Source organism: Macaca mulatta, chromosome 9, assembly GCF_049350105.2.
Source record: "Macaca mulatta isolate MMU2019108-1 chromosome 9, T2T-MMU8v2.0, whole genome shotgun sequence".
Lineage (NCBI taxonomy): Eukaryota > Metazoa > Chordata > Mammalia > Primates > Cercopithecidae > Macaca > Macaca mulatta.
Genome location: NC_133414.1, coordinates 87,530,932 through 87,549,709, shown reverse-complemented (window position 1 = coordinate 87,549,709; position 18,778 = coordinate 87,530,932). Strand labels below are relative to the sequence as shown.

The following is an 18,778-nucleotide window of genomic DNA, read 5'->3' as shown; positions in this document are numbered from 1 at the left end:
AGATCTAAAATTGACACCCTAACATCACACTCCAAAAAACTAGAGAAGCAAGAGCAAACACATTCAAAAACTAGCAGAAGGCAAGAAATAACTAAGATCAGAGCAGAACTGAAGGAGATAGAGACACAAAAAACCCTTCAAAAAAAAAAAAAAAAAAAATCAATGAATCCAGGAGCTGTTTTTTTTTTTTAAAAGATCAACAAAATAGATAGACCGCTAGCAAGACTAATAAAGAAGAGAGAAGACTCAAACAGATGCAATAAAAAATGATAAAGGGGATATCACCACTGACCCCACAAAAATACAAACTACCATCAGAGAATACTATACACACCTCTATGCAAATAAACTAGAAAACCTAGAAGAAATGGATAAATTCCTGGACACAAACACCCTCCCAAGACTAAACCACGAAGAAGTTGAATCCCTGAACAGACCAATAACAGACTCTGAAATTGAGGCAATAATTAATAGCCTACCAACCAAAAAAAGTCCAGGACCAGACGCATTCACAGCCAAATTCTACCAGAGGTACAAGGAGCAGCTGGTACCATTCCTTCTGAAACTATTCCAAGCAATAGAAAAAGAGGGAATCCTCCCTAACTCATTTTATGAGACCAACATCATCCTGATACCAAAGCCTGGCAGAGACACAACAAAGAAAGAATTTTAGACCAATATCCCTGATGAACATCAATGCAAAAATCCTCAATAAAATACTGGCAAACCGAATCCAACAGCACATCGAAAAGTTTATGCACCATGATCAAGTGGGTCTCACCCCTGGGATGCAAGGCTGGTTCAACATATGCAAATCAATAAACATAATCCAGCATATAAACAGAACCAAAGACAAAAATCACATGATTATCTCAATAGATACAGAAAAGGCCTTTGACAAAGTTCAACAGCCCTTCATGATAAAAGCTCTCAATAAATTCGGTATTGATGGAACATATCTCAAAATAATAAGAGCTATTTATGAAAAACCCACAGCCAATATCATACTGAATGGGCAAAAACTGGAAGCATTCCCCTTGAAAACTGGCACAAGACAGGGATGCCCTCTCTCACCACTCCTATTCAACATAGTGTTGGAAGTTCTGGCCAGGGCCATCAGGCAGGAGAAAGAAATAAAGGGTGTTCAATTAGGAAAAGAGGAAGTCAAATTGTCCCTGTTTGCAGATAACATGATCGTATATTTAGAAAACCCCATTGTCTCGGCCCAAAATCTCCTTAAGCTGATAAGCAACTTCAGCAAAGTCTCACGATACAAAATCAATGTGCGAAAGTCACTAGCATTCTTACACACCAATAACAGACAGAGAGCCAAATCATGAGTGAACTCCCATTCACAATTGCTTCAAAGAGAATAAAATACCTAGGAATTCAACTTACAAGGGATGTGAAGGACCTCTTCAAGGAGAACTACAAACCACTCACTGCTCAATGAAATAAAAGAGGACACAAACAAATGGAAGAACATACCAAGCTTATGGATAAGAAGAATCAATATCGTGAAAATGGCCATACTGCCCAAGGTAATTTGTAGATTCAATGCCATCCCCATTAAGCTATCAATGACTTTCTTCACAGAATTGGAAAAAACTACTTTAAAGTTCATATGGAACCAAAAAAGAGCCCGCATTGCCAAGACAGTCCTAAGTCAAAAGAACAAAGCTGGAGGCATCATGCTACCTGACTTCAAACTATACTACAAGGCTACAGTAACCAAAACAGCATGGTACTAGTACCAAAACAGAGATATACACCAATGGAACAGAACAGAGCCCTCAGAAATAATACCACACATCTACAACCATCTGATCTTTGACAAACCTGACAAAAACAAGAAATGGGGAAAGGATTCCCTATTTAATAAATGGTGCTGGGAAAACTGGCTAGCCATATGTAGAAAGTTAAAACTGGATCCCTTCCTTACACCTTATACAAAAATTAATTCAAGATGGATTAAAGACCTAAAACCATAAAAACCCTAGAAGAAAACCTAGGCAATACCATTCAGGACATAGGCATGGGCAAGGACTTCATATCTAAAACACCAAAAGCAATGGCAACAAAAGGCAAAACTGACAAATGGGATCTAATTAAACTAAAGAGTTTCTGCACAGCAAAAGAAACTACCATCAGAGTGAACAGGCAACCTACAAAATGGGAGATCATTTTTGCAATCTACTCATCTGACAAAGGGCTAATATCCAGAACATACAAAGAGCTCAAACAAATTTACAAGAAAAAAACAACCCCATCAAAAAGTGGGCAAAGGATATGAACAGACACTTCTAAAAAGAAGACATTTATGCAGCCAACAGACACATGAAAAAATGCTCATCATCACTAGCCATAAGAGAAACGCAAATCAAAACCACAACGAGATACCATCTCACACCAGTTAGAATGGCGATCATTAAAAAGTCAGGAAACAACAGGTGCTGGAGAGGATGTGGAGAAATAGGAACACTTGCACACTGTTGGTGGGACTGTAAACTAGTTGAACCATTGTGGAAAACAGTGTGGCGATTCCTGTTGTGAGGTGGGGGGAGGGGGGAGGGACAGCATTAGGAGATACACCTAATGTAAATGATGAGTTAATGGGTGCAGCACACCAACATGGCACATGTATACATATGTAACAAACCTGCACGTTGTTCACATGTACCCTAGAATTCAAGTATAATAATAATTTAAAAAAAAGAATATCAGCCAATAAATGTAGAAGGAATACTAGAATTAGATAATCACTGTTTCACAAACCCCATTATAAATATAATTGATTTAGGCAAGAATCATAAATGGATGATAAAGCCATTAAGTTAAAGCTCACTGGATAACAGAATAGTCACCCAGTTCCAACACCCCACAGATTACTTACGAACTGCAAAGGGAAAACCATTTTATCATGAAGAAGAAAGCTGGCAACTGCCATCTAAAGCAAGGGTTCAAACTCAGCATTAGCTGGTGGTAAGACCAGATATCCTATTGCATCAATTGTGAGCATATAATGGTCCCCAGCCTCACCTAGAAAAAAATGTTTAACTTGAGTCTGATAAAGCCTTTAGACTCAATGTCCATCTATGGCAAAAACAGAGAATATAAGAAAAGGTTCAACGATACCTCAAGGAAACAACCAGGCAAATGCAGAATGCAGGATATTTTAAAGGCTAAAAAAAACTAGGTTTTTTGTTTTTTGTTTTTTTTTTTGAGACAGGGTCTTGCTCTGATGCCCAGGCTGGAGTGCAGTGGCATGATTGTCGCTCACTGCAATCTCAAGCTTCTGGATGCAAGTGATCCTCCTGCCTCAGCCTCTTGGGTAGCTGAGATCACAGGCACACATCACCACTCCTGGCTAACTTTTCTGTATTTTTTTGCAGAAACAAGGTCTTATGTTGCCCAAGCTGGTCTTGAACTCCTGGGCTACAGCCATCCTCCCACCTCAGCCTCCCAAAGTGTTGGGATTACGGGCGTGAGCCAGCATTCCTGGCCGAGACTCTCAAAGTATAAATGACAAGAGGTTTTTAGAAATAGGCAGAGTAATTAAAAGAAACTGAAGAGATATAACCAAGTGTACTGCACAGATCTTGACTGAATTCTGGTTTGGGGAAAAAAAAAGATAAACAGTTTTCTTCTGACAACTTGGTAAAATTGAATATGGACTAGATATTAGATTATTATTATGGAATTACTAATATTTTATATATAATATTTTGATTATGTAGAAGAATGTTATTTTTTAAAGATTCATGCCAAATTATTATGGTGTGTGTGCCATGTTGTCTGCAACTTATTTTTAAATGGTTCAACAACAAAAAAGAAAAATGTGTGCATGTATACACACGCTTGTATGTGTATTTGTGTGTGTGTGTGTGTGTGTAGAAAAAATGGTAGAGGAGATGAAGGTGAATATATATAGCAAACTATTAACTGGACAACCTAGGAGGAGAATACACATGATGTTGATTGTACTATTCTTATAATTTTTATGTATGCAAATTTCATATAAAAAGTTGATTAAAAAGCAAACATAGTTGGGAATAAATGATAATCTGGAACATGATAAGCAGACACTTGGACCAACAAATGACAGTAAGAACCTAAGAACATAAAAGAAGGTGACAAAAAAAGAGTAACTGGTATATAATTAACTCCTATTAAATTCTAAGCCCTATTTGCTCATCATACACATTAAGGGGATACAGGGCAAAACTTTATTTATGAAGCATACATTTAATTGTTCTTAAGTAAGTACACAACGCTGTTGGTGTTCTGGGGGATATAAGATAGAAAGAAGGAGAGAACCAAGAGTTGCCTCAGCTATGAGTTCCCTCTAAGCTCCAGGCACCAAATCCTCACAATAATCCTGTGAAATTAGTGGTGATATCCTCTCTGTTTCACTGACAAGAAGAATCATTGTCCCTGTTTCCAAAAGCTTATAATTTATGAAAACATATGTTGATTATAAATAGCTCTATTAGAATGTAGTATGTTCTAGTGAGGTATTCATGATTTGGATGGTACTAAAAGTAAAAGGAGGTAAATAGTCATTGTTTGGGTCCTTACCATGCACATAAAGGAATAATTACTTTCTGAATAGAATTATCAAGGAAACTTTGAGGCAGGTATGGTGTCCCAGAACAAATGGGTTTCATCAAGTGGGAATGGAAGATATGGTACTTCAGGGTAAGCAAATGCACTGGAGATAAGAAAATCCAAGAACTGTTTTTGGGATACGATCAAGCATTTGACTGCAATACATTTGTAAAGCAGAAATTGAAAGATAAGAGTGCAAGTAGTTTGGGATCAGACCCCAAAGATTCTGGCATGCCTATTTCAGTAAACGGAAAGTAACAGCTATTTTTTGAGAAGTAGACTGAAATAAATCGTCTTTTAAGTAGCCATATCCAGCCACAGCATGCAGAAAGAAAGGTACAATGATAGTTTACTAGTCAAAAGTCCAGCAAATTAACAGACTGCTGTAACCAAGCCACGATACTCTCTAAATTGAGGCAGTAAGCAACCTATGCACCTCATCCTAACGACCTACTGCCTACCCAATCCAGAAAGGTTTTTACATCCTGACTCCACTGGGAACCATACAGAAGCCTGGATATTTTGGCTTATTCAAGCATAAAGAACAGGCAGTGTACTAGGTGTTTCATACCCAAACACAATTTAGAACAAAGTTTTTGTTATATTATTAGAACAGTATGGTAATAGAACATTTCACCAGTTGTCAATATTCTCAGGATTGTGTGGTTTTAAAAAAACAACAAATGATGTTACTGATTTCTCAACTGTGGTTCCTCATCTAAAGCACAGAGTAACCATTTATTGAATTTTTCCAAGGGTAGTACAAAAGTAGCACTATTCTATATGCAGAAGTTAAGTCAATGTATACAATGGAGTTCTTGGGACATTAGGACTTAATTCTTTCCTGGAACCCCAGTTTTAAAAGCCTCTAGAATGAAGTAAGATTATTTGACTTTTTAAATAATTTCATTGGATTGAGAAGTAACTGAAAAGTTCTTGCAGAATGATTATGTACAGAGAGCACCTTGAGTGAAGATCTATTAGAAAAGCCCTAAAGAAACCCACACACAGTTTTGATTTCCTCATTTTTCTAACAAAAAGTTACTTCTTTATAAGATCATTTCTATGTCTGCCTATTGTTAAATATTTTCCCTAAAAACTGGTTATTTCAATTATTTACTCTCACCACCTTTTTTAATACCCTGCTGCCAAATAACCTTCCCCAAATACCAGTTTTTATCATACCCCTTCCTTGCTTAAAATGATAAAGGAAGGCCGGGCGCCGTGGCTCAAGCCTGTAATCCCAGCACTTTGGGAAGCTGAGACGGGCGGATCACGAGGTCAGGAGATTGAGACCATCCTGGCTACCACGGTGAAACCCCGTCTCTACTAAAAAATACAAAAAAACTAGCCAAGGGAGGTGGTGGGCGCCTGTAGTCCCAGCTACTAGCGAGGCTGAGGCAGGAGAATGGCGTAAACCCGGGAGGCAGAGCTTGCAGTGAGCTGAGATCTGGCCACTGCACTCCAGCCTGGGCGACAGAGCCAGACTCTGTCTCAAAAAAAAAAAAAAAAAAAAAAAAAGATAAGGGATAAGCCGGGCATGGTGGCTCACGCCTGTAATCCCAGCACTTTGGGAGGCCGAGGTAGGCGGATCATGAGGTCAGGAGATCCAGACCACGGTGAAACCCCGTCTCTACTAAAAATTAAAAAAAAATTAGCCGGGCGCGGTGGCGGGCGCCTGTAGTCCCAGCTACTCAGGAGGCTGAGGCAGGAGAATGGCGTGAACCCAGGAGGCGGAGCTTGTAGTGAGCCAAGATCGCGCCACTGCACTCCAGCCTGGGCAACAGAGCGAGACTCCATCTCAAAAAAAAAAGATAAAGGATAACAGGATATAGAATATTCAAGATTTTTTTAAATTCCAGAACTCAATAATTAAGAAAAACAATGTTTTTACATGATGAAGAAATATACATATGTATATATAACATAAAAGATATTTTCATGGGTAAGCAAATATATATAAAGCCCTGTAATAGCTCACCATGGCAGCTTGGAGCAATAGTTAAAAAAAAAAAAAAAGTACAGGTTCTTTTTCGGAAAGAGTGGGAGACAGAGGTGCATGGGATTTTAAGTCACCTGGATTCATGACCTAGCCACAAAAGCCCTGTGTATCCTTAAAGAGTTACAGCCTTTAAAAGAGGTTTATATCTGATACGGTTTGGCTGTCTCCCCACCCAAATCTCATCTTGAATTGCAGGTCCCATAATCCCCATGCGTCATGGGAGGGACCATTAGGAGGTAACTGAATCACTGGGGGGCAGGTTTTTCCTGTGCTGTTCTCATGATAGTAAGTCTCACAAGATCTGATGGTTTTATAAAGGCCCAATTGCCCTGCACACGCTCTCTTGCCTGTTGCCATGTAAGACGTGACTTTGCTCCTCCTCCGCCTTCTGCCATGACTGTGAGGCCTCCCCAGCCATGTGGAACCATGAGTGCATTAAACCTCTTTTTCTTTATAAATTACCCAGTCTCGGGTATGTCTGCATTAACAATGTGAAAATGAACTAATACACTATCTTTCTCCATTTTTAATGTGATATTTGTGAACATCTTACACAATGCCTGGCACCTGGAAAGGCTGTTAATTAATACCAAATAACTTCCTAGCATTCCGGGCTTTCTTGGATCTTTCTTGGATCTTCCTTTTCATCTTTGCCTTGATCTTCAGACTCAACACAATAGATCTTTTCACTGCTCTTGAATAATTCATACTGATTTTTCAATGTAAATTTTTATTTTGCTATTTCTTTTTGAGACAGAATCTCACTCTTTTGAGCTGGCTGGAGTGCTGTGGTGCACTTACTGCTCACTCTAGCCTTGATATCCCACACTTGAGCAATCCTCCTGCCTCAGCCTCTCGAGTAGCTGGGAGTACAGGCACACGCCACCATGCCTGGCTAATTTTTGTATTTTTTGTAGAGACAGGTTTTTGCCACGTTACCCAAGCTGATCTCAAACTCCTGAGCTCAAGCAATCTGATCACCTTGGCCTCCCAAAGTGTTGGGATTACAGGCGTGAGCCACTTCGCCTGGCCTATTTTGCTATTTTTCTTGGAATGCTGCCTTCCTCCTGCTCACCTACCTGGATTCTATCCATCCTTCACAATCCAGAAGATCCAAACCCAATTGTTCTATTAGATATTCCTCAATTCCACCACTTCACAATTACTTGATTCTTCTTTGAAAAAGTCTAGATTTAGTATCTATAATTATTTTTTGACAGTTTATCATAAAATTTAGAGAAGGTAGACTAGGGTTCTCATTACAATGCTATTAATTTTAACTCTGGCAGCAATATAAAACTGAGCATTTTTCCACCTTAAGGACTGACCAAACTAAGGAATAGACTGCTGAGTCTGTAAAGGCAAAATATTTGCTGAATATACAATATTGTCATATTTTGACAAACTGCTTTTTTAAATATAGATACCTTAGCACAGTGCTTAATAAGTGTTCTGCAAGTAGTAGATATTCAGTAAATATCTGCATAATTTACATAACTTTCTTCAAGGAACTAAATCATTAATCTTCAAGTCATTTTTGTGATAACAAAGCAAGTATAATTTCTAGTTACATCTGATCAGTGACCTCAGGTTATATCTTCATATACAAAATGAAGCAATAAACAAAGAATACATATAGAATATACAAGATTTTTTTTAAACTCCAGCAATAATAATTAAGAGAAAACTGTTTATACATGGATGAACAAATATATATGTGTGTGTATAGTGACAAAGATATTTTCATCGATCACAGATATATTAAAAGAAACTGAAAATCAAACACATTTCCAGTTAGGGGTCCTAATTTTTCCCCATCACTGCTATATAGATTGAACAGGCATTAGGCTTATTTAATATTTTTTTATAAATCAGCAACTTCAGAAAAGCCACACTGCCAAATTTAAGAAATGGTCAATTCATAACTCATTAATACTTAAAGAGCATTAAATATGGAGGCAGATATGGTCCCAAAAATAATATTCCAGATATTGTGATAATGACATAATATAATGTTTAGTCCCATACTTTCTAAAATCAGGGCTTCTCAAACTTTTCCACTGAAATTTCCCTTCTCGACAAAATATCCTAATAAAAAGGCTGAGAGGGAACATATATCCCCAGGTATAAGAAAGCAGAACCTCAAAATACTCCACTATTCTAAACTTCTCATGCTTAATCTTAAAAATTCATGTTCTAAGAAGACATGCTATATTTATTCTATAACTTTGCATCATGTACTCTCAGTGCTACATGTTACCAACTTTGAGAAGCGCTGACTTAAATCAATGTATGTCTATCTGAAAAATATTTTCCTACATTATGATAATGGAACGATTTAATTGTATAATGCTGGGGGCACACAACAATGAAAACTGACATTTGTTGAGTACTAAGTATGTAAAAGGCATTACATTAGGTTTTGGAATATATAAAATCTCAATTTTCAAAATGTAAATATCATGCCCACTGTAAGGAAGGAACTGAGAGGCACAAGGAGATTAAAATAGCTATCCCAGCGGGGCGCAGTGGCTCATGCCTGTAATCCCATCACTTTGGGAGGCCGAGGCGGGCGAATCATGAGGTCAGGAGATTGAGACCATCCTGGCTAACATGGTGAAACCCCATCTCTACTAAAAATACAAAAAAATTAACCAGGTGTAGTGGCACACGCCTTTAGTCCCTGCTACTCGGGAGGCTGAGGCAGGAGAATCGCTTGAACCCGGGAGGCGGAGGTTGTAGTGAGCCGAGATCGCGCCACTGCACTCCAGTCTGGGCGACAAGAGTGGGACTCCATCTTAAAAAAAAAGGCTATCCCATGGCAATATAGCTAATACGGTTGGATACTTTGTATCCGGGTCTCTTTTACATCACATCCTCATCAAAATTTTATTTTTACAGAAATCTCAAGACTCTGGTGTTTTTAACTTACTTTTCAAGAATTTAATGATGCTATGCTCAGCTCAACAATCACTATTGTCTAACAAGAAATTCTTCCCTTGTGTCAGAGCTGTAAATCAACAAAAGGGAATGTAAGATTGTTTTTATTTAAAATACACCAATATCCAGCCACTAAACTGAACCAATTTTTAGGTTCAAGTAAGATTTGGCATTGTAAATAAGATAGGATATAAATTTCATATACAAATCATCGATCTATCTAAAAGAGCAGCATGAGATGATAGATTAACATGACCAGAAGTTATTAATACTTAGCAAATCTTCACTCTCATTAGCTTTCATCACTTGTTGCATGAATGTCCTTGAGGTTTTTTGCCTCTCTGGGACTTACATTCACCATATCAAGAAGTTCCTTTCCATTCATAAGGTTTTATCTCTTCATAATTTTGCTGCTCACTCATCTCAGTTTCTATACTTGAGTTTCCATGTCTCACAGCTAGTACCTTTTTATTAACATATTTCTAAGAAATTAATTTTCTTACTCTACATTTCTATCAATATTGGTCCTTTCTTCTTAAAATGCTCCCTCAGTCATTGCTTCTGAATAATTTTCATTCTATAACTACATATTGAACACAACAGCCCAATAAAAGCTGCTAAGTTCACTCTGAGCTCTATCAGCAAACTGTTTATGACGTTAGCTACTACTTCAGTGTATTTGCTTTTTTAAACAGTTTGGTGATTTGACATGTGTACTTAAGCTTAAATTATACTGTTTTAAATTTACATATTTAAGTACATTAAAAGTCACAGGTAAACTATGTTACTAACCATCTTCCAGTCTGATTTGCAATCTGTTCTTCCAATTTCTGTAGCTCTGATGTATAGGCCATTATTCGAGCATTGCACACCATGAGATTCTTAACTGCATGTAAAACCTGATCTTTCTGAGTGCTCAGAGAAAGGAGTTTCCATATTCCTTCTCGCATTCGAATTTCTAAGTCTATTTTTTCTTGAATGCTGCAGTCCTAAAAAAAAAAAAAAAAAAATGCATCTTTAAAATATAGCAAAAATCCAAAATTACATTTTAACCCATAATAGATGCAAAATGTACTAGATATCATAATTGTATACCATATTGAGAAAGCAACAAAGTTTTAATATAAATATATGTAGTGTAAAAATAGCTATTTTAAAGTGCTCTTTGCAATTCTTAACTTCTTGCTTCATTAGGAAATCTTTACAATCTAAAGAAACTGAATAAACAGAACATAAACAAAGGTGACAAACATTATGTGTTCCTATAACTATATGAAGTTTAATAGTGTCTCTCCAAACTTTATGTCCACCCAGTGCCTCAGAATGTAGCCTTATTTGGATAGAGGGTTTTGCAGATGTAATTAGGTAAGATGAGGACATACTGGATTAGAGTAAGTCCTAAATCTAATGACTAGTGTCCTTAAAGAAAGGTTGCATGAAGACACAGTCACATACAGAGAGAATGACATATGAAGACAGAGACTAATACGTCTATAAGTCAAAAAAATACCAAGGATTGATGGCAGTAATCAGAAGCTGGAAAAGGCAAGAAGAGAATTCTTTCCTACGGCCTTCAGAGGAGCGTGACCCTGCCAATTCCTTGATTTCAGACATCTGGCCTCCATAAGTTTGAGAATAAATTTTTCTTGTTTTCAGTCACTTAGTCTTGGTCATTTGTTATAGCAGCCTTAGAAAACATACAATAACTAACGTGAACAATATATCACACATATATATTATATAAATTGTATTAAGAGATGGCAATGTGGTTGATGACAGTGAATTAACCAAGACAAACATTCTGAAAAAGCGGATACTGAGTAAAGGAGCCAACATTTAGTAGCAGGGAGGAAACAGGCTATTTGTAATAGTAGGCAGTGTAAACACAATCTCAGAAGCAAGAGAGCGAAAGCATTGTACATAGAAAATGTCAGAAGCCTTAGCTATCCGGAACAGAGCTTTATAATATAATTCTGGACATACCATTTATTTTAGTTTTAGGGTTCACCATGAAACTACTAAATAGTTTATTTCTGAAAGTCTTTTATTCCATATAATTATCTTTTAATGGCCTGATTCTACATACAAGTTTCACATGCAACATTAAAATTCTACACACTGAATGTACAGTTCTGATTTAATTTACAATGACTTTATAAAAATTATAAATCAAAGGTACTCTTTATTGTATCACAAACATGTAATGATGTTTCTAGTATGTCTATTTCTTAAAGATAAAGTGATCACCCTAGTTTCTATGGTAAACAAAATAAAGACTATAATTTACCTTCTGACTGGATCAAAATGTAAATTTAAAAATGTAAATGAAATCTAGTAACAAAAGGTCTAGACAACCTTTTCAAAAAGAAAAGATGAAAGTTAGGAGAGCTAACAGTCTTTGAAGACTACCCCAAAAGACAAACTGCAGATGATTTAACTTGACTATCCAAATCAATCAACTGTACTATTTACACACAGAAAACAGATCTGTTTAATTACCTCCTGTAATTACATCATGTAATCACCACATAAAAACCTTCTCATATAGTGTTGTAACTCAAAACTGGTGTACTATATAAATGTAGTCATTCGCTGGTTTTCCTTCGCTGCACATGACTGAATTTCAACAACTCCATTTCATCTTTTTATGAGTTAACCAGCCCCAAAGTAAATTCTTCTTTAATGTAATTAGCAATTAATTATAAGAATTATCTATGTGACCCGTATGTCTATAGAAATAAACTCTGGCAGACTGACTATATTGGGGAGTGCACATAGGGAGCAACCTAAAGCTGGGATGAATAGTTTTACCCCACAACTCAAATATAAACAAATACCATCTGGTGCCACTAAATTCTATTTTGGTTTTAAATGCTGCAATGAGACAGGCAGTTGAACTAGCACAGTGGTTCTCAAAGCTGGCTGCATATTCAAACCATCTGAGGCAGAGAGGAAGGGCCTTATAAAAGTACCTAAACCTGTGACCTACCCCAGACCAAGCAGGATCTCTGGAGGTGGGGCTTGAGCCCTTTTTTTTTTACAGTTCTTCTGGTGATTCAATGGTCAGCCAGGGTAGAGAAGTATAGCTGGACTATTTGAAATTCCACAGCAATCTTGAAAGTTGCAACAACCTTAAAGAACCAGCAGGTGGCTACAGCCACATTAACGAATCAGTTTGGGTTTCTGTCCCATAAATAAAGAGTATCTTCTCACCATCACTTACAATGAAGTCTCCATAAAACTACAGAAGCTTGGGAAATAGTAGAGAAAGAAAATGTAGCCAGGATTTTTTTAAAAAGTACATTTAAAAAGTTTGAAGATGATATAAGATTAAAGTACTCTTTATTAAGGAAATGAGGCGTATCTAACAGATACTACTGTGAAGATTTTTTTTCTTTAGAGCAAGGGTCAGAAAACTATGGCCTGGCTGGGACCTGATTTTGTAAATAAAGTTATACTGGAGCACAGACACATTCATTCGTATTGTCTATGGCTCCTTTAAGCTACAAGGGCAGAGTTGAGCGACTTCAACAGAGACTGAGTGGCCTGCGAAGCTGAAAATATTTACTGTTTGCCCTTTATAGAAATAGTTTACTGACCCGTAATCCAGCCAAATTAACATACATAGTAAACTATAATCTTACCTCCCTCGCTGAGGCAGGTCTCAGGCAAATGTGAGTTAAGTGGATCCCAGAAGGCTAACATAAGCAGGATGAGTTGTTAAGTGTACATATGGTTTTCAATGTATTCTGAGTTTGTTTTTTTTTTTTTTTTTTTTAAGGCTACTGGTTTTAGCCAGTTTTGTATTTCCCATGCAACTTCTTTTAGTACACATCTATACTTTACATGCAGAAAAAGCCTCTCTGGTTAAGCAATGCTAGCTCTAGCAAGGAAGGGTTTATGGAACTGAAACCCTTTAGAGCTGTCTTTAGTTACTAAGGGTACACAGTGCATCTGGGGTAAGGGTTGATGTCTAGTGCTATCCCCAATAAGAATAATGATCATGTAATAAGGGCACCGACTGGGCATTCAATAGTGACGTTTATTGACCTCAAAGAGGATGAGTACAGAGTGGAAAATCACCAGTGTTGCTCCCTCAGCCATAATGGCTCGGCCAGGTAGAGTCAAGGCTGATTAGGACCAAAGACAAAAGCTAGTCTCTCTGTAACCATTCCTTTTAGGAGTGTTTGAATGCCAGTCTCCAGAAAGAGGAGAGAATGAGGTAAGGCCATCATCCTCTTATTTCTTTTCCAATTTTCTGAATAAGGGCTTGCCTCTAATCAAGTCAAACAGAAGCCTTTGTCACTGTCCTGACCCCGTAAGTACTTTAACAAGTTAGGCTGATAAAAATATATGGACAAGGCTGTGAATGAAATAGGAAGATACCTTAAAAACGAAAATTTAGATTAAGTAGGAAACAGAAACCTACTAGGTTTTAAGAGCTAGCCTAGTATGAAGGAAGTGCAAAGAAAATGGCTTTATTGTTGGTATTAAAAACTGACTTAAAAAAAACCTGAAGTTGAACTCCTGGAAAGACAACTGCAGTAATCAAGATATAAACTACCATTCACCTAATGGATATAGTTAAGCCATGCTAACCAAAAGACCAAGGTGAAGAAGAAGAAAAGAGTAAATACAGTCCATTCTCATTTTGCTAAAAGAAATTGTGTGGATTTTAAGAATTGTTTATGTACAGAAAAAAGTCTGGAAATTGTTAACAGCGGCCATTCTGGGGAATGGAACTAGAGAGAGAATTCGTAAATTCATGTTTCTATGTTGACTTTCCTGCAATGAGATAGTATTACTTTTTGAATTTTATTTTTATTAAAATTCCAAAAGCTTAAACATTTGTAAGAAAAGGTAGGGGACTGCCGGAACCACTCAGCTGAATAGGACAAAGGATAACAACAACAATAGTCATCTCTCAAGCACATCCTGAGTGCTAGGTGCTGTGATAAGTACTTTAGAGATGTTCTTGAATTCCAACAGCTGTCTGGGATAGGCAGAATACCCAATCTACAACTGTGGAAACTGAAACTTAGAAAACAGAGATAACTTATTTAAGGTTGCACCACAAGAAGAGTTTGGTTTGACCTGAATCTGACTACAAAGCCAATACTCTATGCTGTGAGGAGTCGCAGAGGACTCCAGGGTTTCAGTAGAGGTGTTTGACTAGTGTGTGGCCACCTCAAAATCTTTGGCCTTATCTCGATAACATGGCAGCTTCATTCATGTATCAAAGGAAATGCCAAATAAAAATTCAGTATTAGTCAAGTATAAAATTATCTGACTGACCCTCAATATTCCTGTTAGGTTGAAACCTACTACTATTTTGTGTTTTTTCTCCAAATCTAAACTGAAGATTCTGCATTTCAATCATTTCGATTTTGTCCTGCCTAAAAAATTAAGTATTGTACCTTCCCACATGTAAATAACCAAGCCTTTATATATATTTAAACATTATTTTCATTCCTTGCAGCTAAACTTCCTTCATGATTTTATCCTCTTGTCGCTTCTGTACCATTCCTATTCCTGCAACCTGAAGCTCAATAAATACACCTGGACAGCTACACCTACACCTACACCTATATGATACATACAAGAATCTCAATAGAATGCCAATTCACTATAAATTAAGATTTTGTTAGCAATCAGGACAGCCAAAGTATATAACAGGACAGGATCGAAAAAAAGTACATCAAAATCTTTGAAATTTTTGAAAATGCTGACATAAAACAGCATAAAAATTACTGATAAAGACACTGGACTTCTTTTGCATAATGAATCTTAATGTCTTGCTTTATTTTTCACAGTATTATTGAAAACTCCCTAACAATTTTGTGTCTGCTAAGGAAATTCTAGATTTTTAAACAAAGATATCAGGTGCCTCCATATGAATGAAATTGCAAATATTTTACCAATTTTGACCTACAAAACTGGCACTTTCATATGGCTTAACCTACTTCTGAAGTAGGCAAAAGAAGGTAGAGATTAAAATAGAAGTGAAGATCCAGCTTAAAGACATCAGAGTTTTCTTTTAAGACCCTAAAGTTACGGTTAAGAGTGAAAAGTGGTAACATTTTAATAACTGATGCTGCCAAGAAATAATGTTGGTCTAGTAAAAAGCAAAATAAAAAGGTTTCTAACACAATTTACATAGCACAAAAGCAAACATCAAACTTCTATCCAATTTAATGTGTACTCTCTTTTTCCTTTCTAATGATTTGAGAAAGAACCCACTATCAAACCTTCAACTTTCTCTAAAGTGCAGAGGTTGCAGTTTGCCTCTACTCCACTCCGAACCCCACCCCCCACCCCAACCAGTTCTGTGTTGTGTGTAGACATAGACATCGCTCCATTACTGTGCTTCCCATTAAATCCGTAATAAGCCAACTGTCTTCCACTGGCCTCGCTGGGTTTCTTGGGAATCAAGCGGCTCCCATTTCCCCGGCATCACCTACACTTGCAAAAAGACAGGCGTCCAAAGCCTGGGGAGGGCAGCAGACAAGTGCACCTCAAATGCGCGCTGGGACCCCGGCCCCGCCTTCCCACTCCGGACCTCAGCTCCCTCTCTGAGAAATCCGGCGGTGCCGATATCCAGGCCCTTTAGAGCCCCAAGAGTGCAGTCTCCTAGTCCCTCCCTTTGTTTGTGGCCACCGCTGAAACAGAGGAGCAGGGGAGAGGCTTTCCCGACGACTCCACAAAGCGAAGTCGCGAGGAACAGAACCCCGGCTCCCTCTCCTTCCGCGGCAGGGTCCCTCCCGCAACTCACCTGCTGGGTGGGAAGCCCTGCCAGGCTGAGCGCAGGACCCCTCAGACTCGGCCCCTCCATCTCCAGCGCGAACTGTCCGGGCCGTCGCCACTCTTTCAAAGGAAGATTTGAAAAGCCCGCCCCTGGCTGTAGCCGCGGAGGACGCCAACCGCCCGGCTGTACCAAGTCCCAGTCGCAGGGGCCGGGGGCGCAGGAGAAGCCCGGCCGATGCGCACGCGCAGTGGGCACGCCTCGCGCCCCGCCGCTCCCGCCGCCGGAAGTTGCCGAGACCCCAGGCTCCAGCGCGGCGGGGCGGGGGAGAGGGCGGCGGCGCCGGACTTAAAGCCGGGACAGGGATGTGGGCGGGCCTGGAACGGGAGTGGGAGGGGCCGCAGGGAAAGATTAGGCGGCGGAGCGCACCTGTTGCAGCGCAGGTTTCTGGCTGGTGGTTTTCGTGGCACGCCCTTTGCACTGGGAGCCTTCTGCCCGCATCCCACCGAAGGCCTTACAAAGTGATCGTAGCTGGACAGACTCGAGGCTGCCGTCCCTGTACTCCCAGACAACTCAGGAACCCACGGTGTCACTACGAGCCCACGGTCTCGCTCTCAGAGAACCAGTAACATTGCTCTCAAACACAGCGCTCGCTGTCTCCTCTCACCTTGCCCAGCGTTGTCACCAGGGTCACCCAGAGATAATGGTTTTATTCATCAGGTTTGTAAGATACTATGTCAGCCATTTCACAAGGTCTTGTCTTTGCCCCCAGTGTTTATAATCCCAGATGTTCCCCGCCCACTACTCTGTCCACTTACTCTGTTTTCTTGCGAAGGATTTCTTTCAGCTCTCTCACTCTCTCTTTCCCTCTCCCCTTGTTTCCCCACCAACATCCAAGGTGACAGCAAAATGGGGTACTATTTCTCAAGAGCCCTATTTCTTGCTGCCCTAAAGATGAGCACAAAGACCCATTTTAATTAATGGATTTTGTTAATTATAAAGGGAAACGTGGAATTTTTAAAAATCAAAATGAAAGCAGCAAAGATTTCACACCCTTGAAAAGTCCGTAAAATTCATTGTCCCTAGTTTATCTTGATTTCCCCCTTGAAAAGGCAACAGGAAGCCTCTTTGGGCCTCAGACATTTTTTCTTCTTGAAGAGTCTACCAAATCAACCCTCCAGCCCTCATCGCCTAGAAACCCTTGGGCATTTTTCCTCCATAAATAGGTGCCCATGTTCTTTATTTGCCTGGGACAGACCCTGTCTGGGTCGGTTGTCCCAATGTTGCACCAATCTTGCACTTATCCCGAAGTGGATATTATATGGTCATTTTAACTGCAAGACCTTTTTAAAAGCAGTTGGTTTGAGAATGTATTTTAAAAATATAATGGATACCCTTCCTCAAATAGGTAAAATGCCTCTTTAAGAACCTTTGGACTAGGTGATACTAGAAGCTTCCCAGTTGGGAATGATGGTCCCCTTGCATTATGAATGACTTCCTTACAACAATAAAAGATGTGTTCAAAATTACCAACACGGAGCTCACCTCATTTTCTACAACACAGGTCTGAATTTCAGAATCATTAAATGCCCCTTCCTCCAATGCACATCTCTCTCTTATGCTACCACTTTGTGGTGTAATTATCCCCTACTCAATGTGAGGCTGCATGAGCCTAGCTATAGCACCTGACTCAAAAGAAAAATACACCGAGAGCCCATATCAGACACGTAGTACTTACAACACATACAGCTCTCAGCTGCAGATCAAAATACATGTAGAAGCCAGCACTTCATAAAAACAGAGGTGAGTCAACCAGTTTAAAATTGGACACTGATATAGGACTATCTGATGAGTTAAAACCAGATATTTAACTAGAGATACATTTATTTATGATACTAGAAGGAAAGGTTAGGAAAGGCCACATTTAGTAATTATCTGTAGAATACAGTTGTTACAAAAGACCTTTCTCTTTGGAGAAGAAGTTATGATGTGGTCCTGCTTTTATTATACACCGGGAGAGTCCCCAGGAAGTGCTTCAATACTTAATTATTATATGATGATGAAAATACCTTGGAGTAGGACTTCTGTTTCCTTATTTATCCTAAAGTCCTTTCTTGTTACTGCTAGTTTGATCAGACACAGTTTTCTCTGGTGTATGTAATATACATAAAATATAATAACTCATGGAAACTACAAAAGTTTAAAGAGCTCACATGCAGTAGTTTGATTAGCTTGAGGATTTATCTTTCAATCTATCTATTTATTTTACAACTCCCAGAAAGTGAGAAGTACTACGTTTTACCATCTCAAATATTTGAGAGAGAACATTTGGGCATCTCTTAACCCATCATCCTTGGGCTCTTACAGAAGGTTGATATCCACCCAACTGCCCAGATGTAGTAGCTTCAGCTAGAGGATGAGTGACGGAATTACTGTCCTACCAATATTACTTCTCACTATAAGGTCAATACTTAATGCCAATTAAA

At 38.7% G+C, this 18,778-nt stretch overlaps 1 protein-coding gene across 1 annotated transcript in view; it reads right to left on the bottom strand.

Moving 5' to 3' along the window:
* RTKN2 (rhotekin 2) overlaps window positions 1-17,043 on the bottom strand; it is a 79,717-nt gene extending 62,674 nt beyond the window's left edge. Inside the window, exons 1-2 of the mRNA XM_015147537.3 lie at window positions 16,323-17,043; window positions 10,343-10,539 (exon numbers count right to left, since the gene is read on the bottom strand). Coding sequence (XP_015003023.3) covers window positions 10,343-10,539; window positions 16,323-16,382 — 257 coding nt within the window. The 5' untranslated portion in view covers window positions 16,383-17,043. The remainder of the gene's footprint in view (window positions 1-10,342; window positions 10,540-16,322) is intronic.
* Between the last annotated feature and the right edge of the window lie 1,735 nt (window positions 17,044-18,778).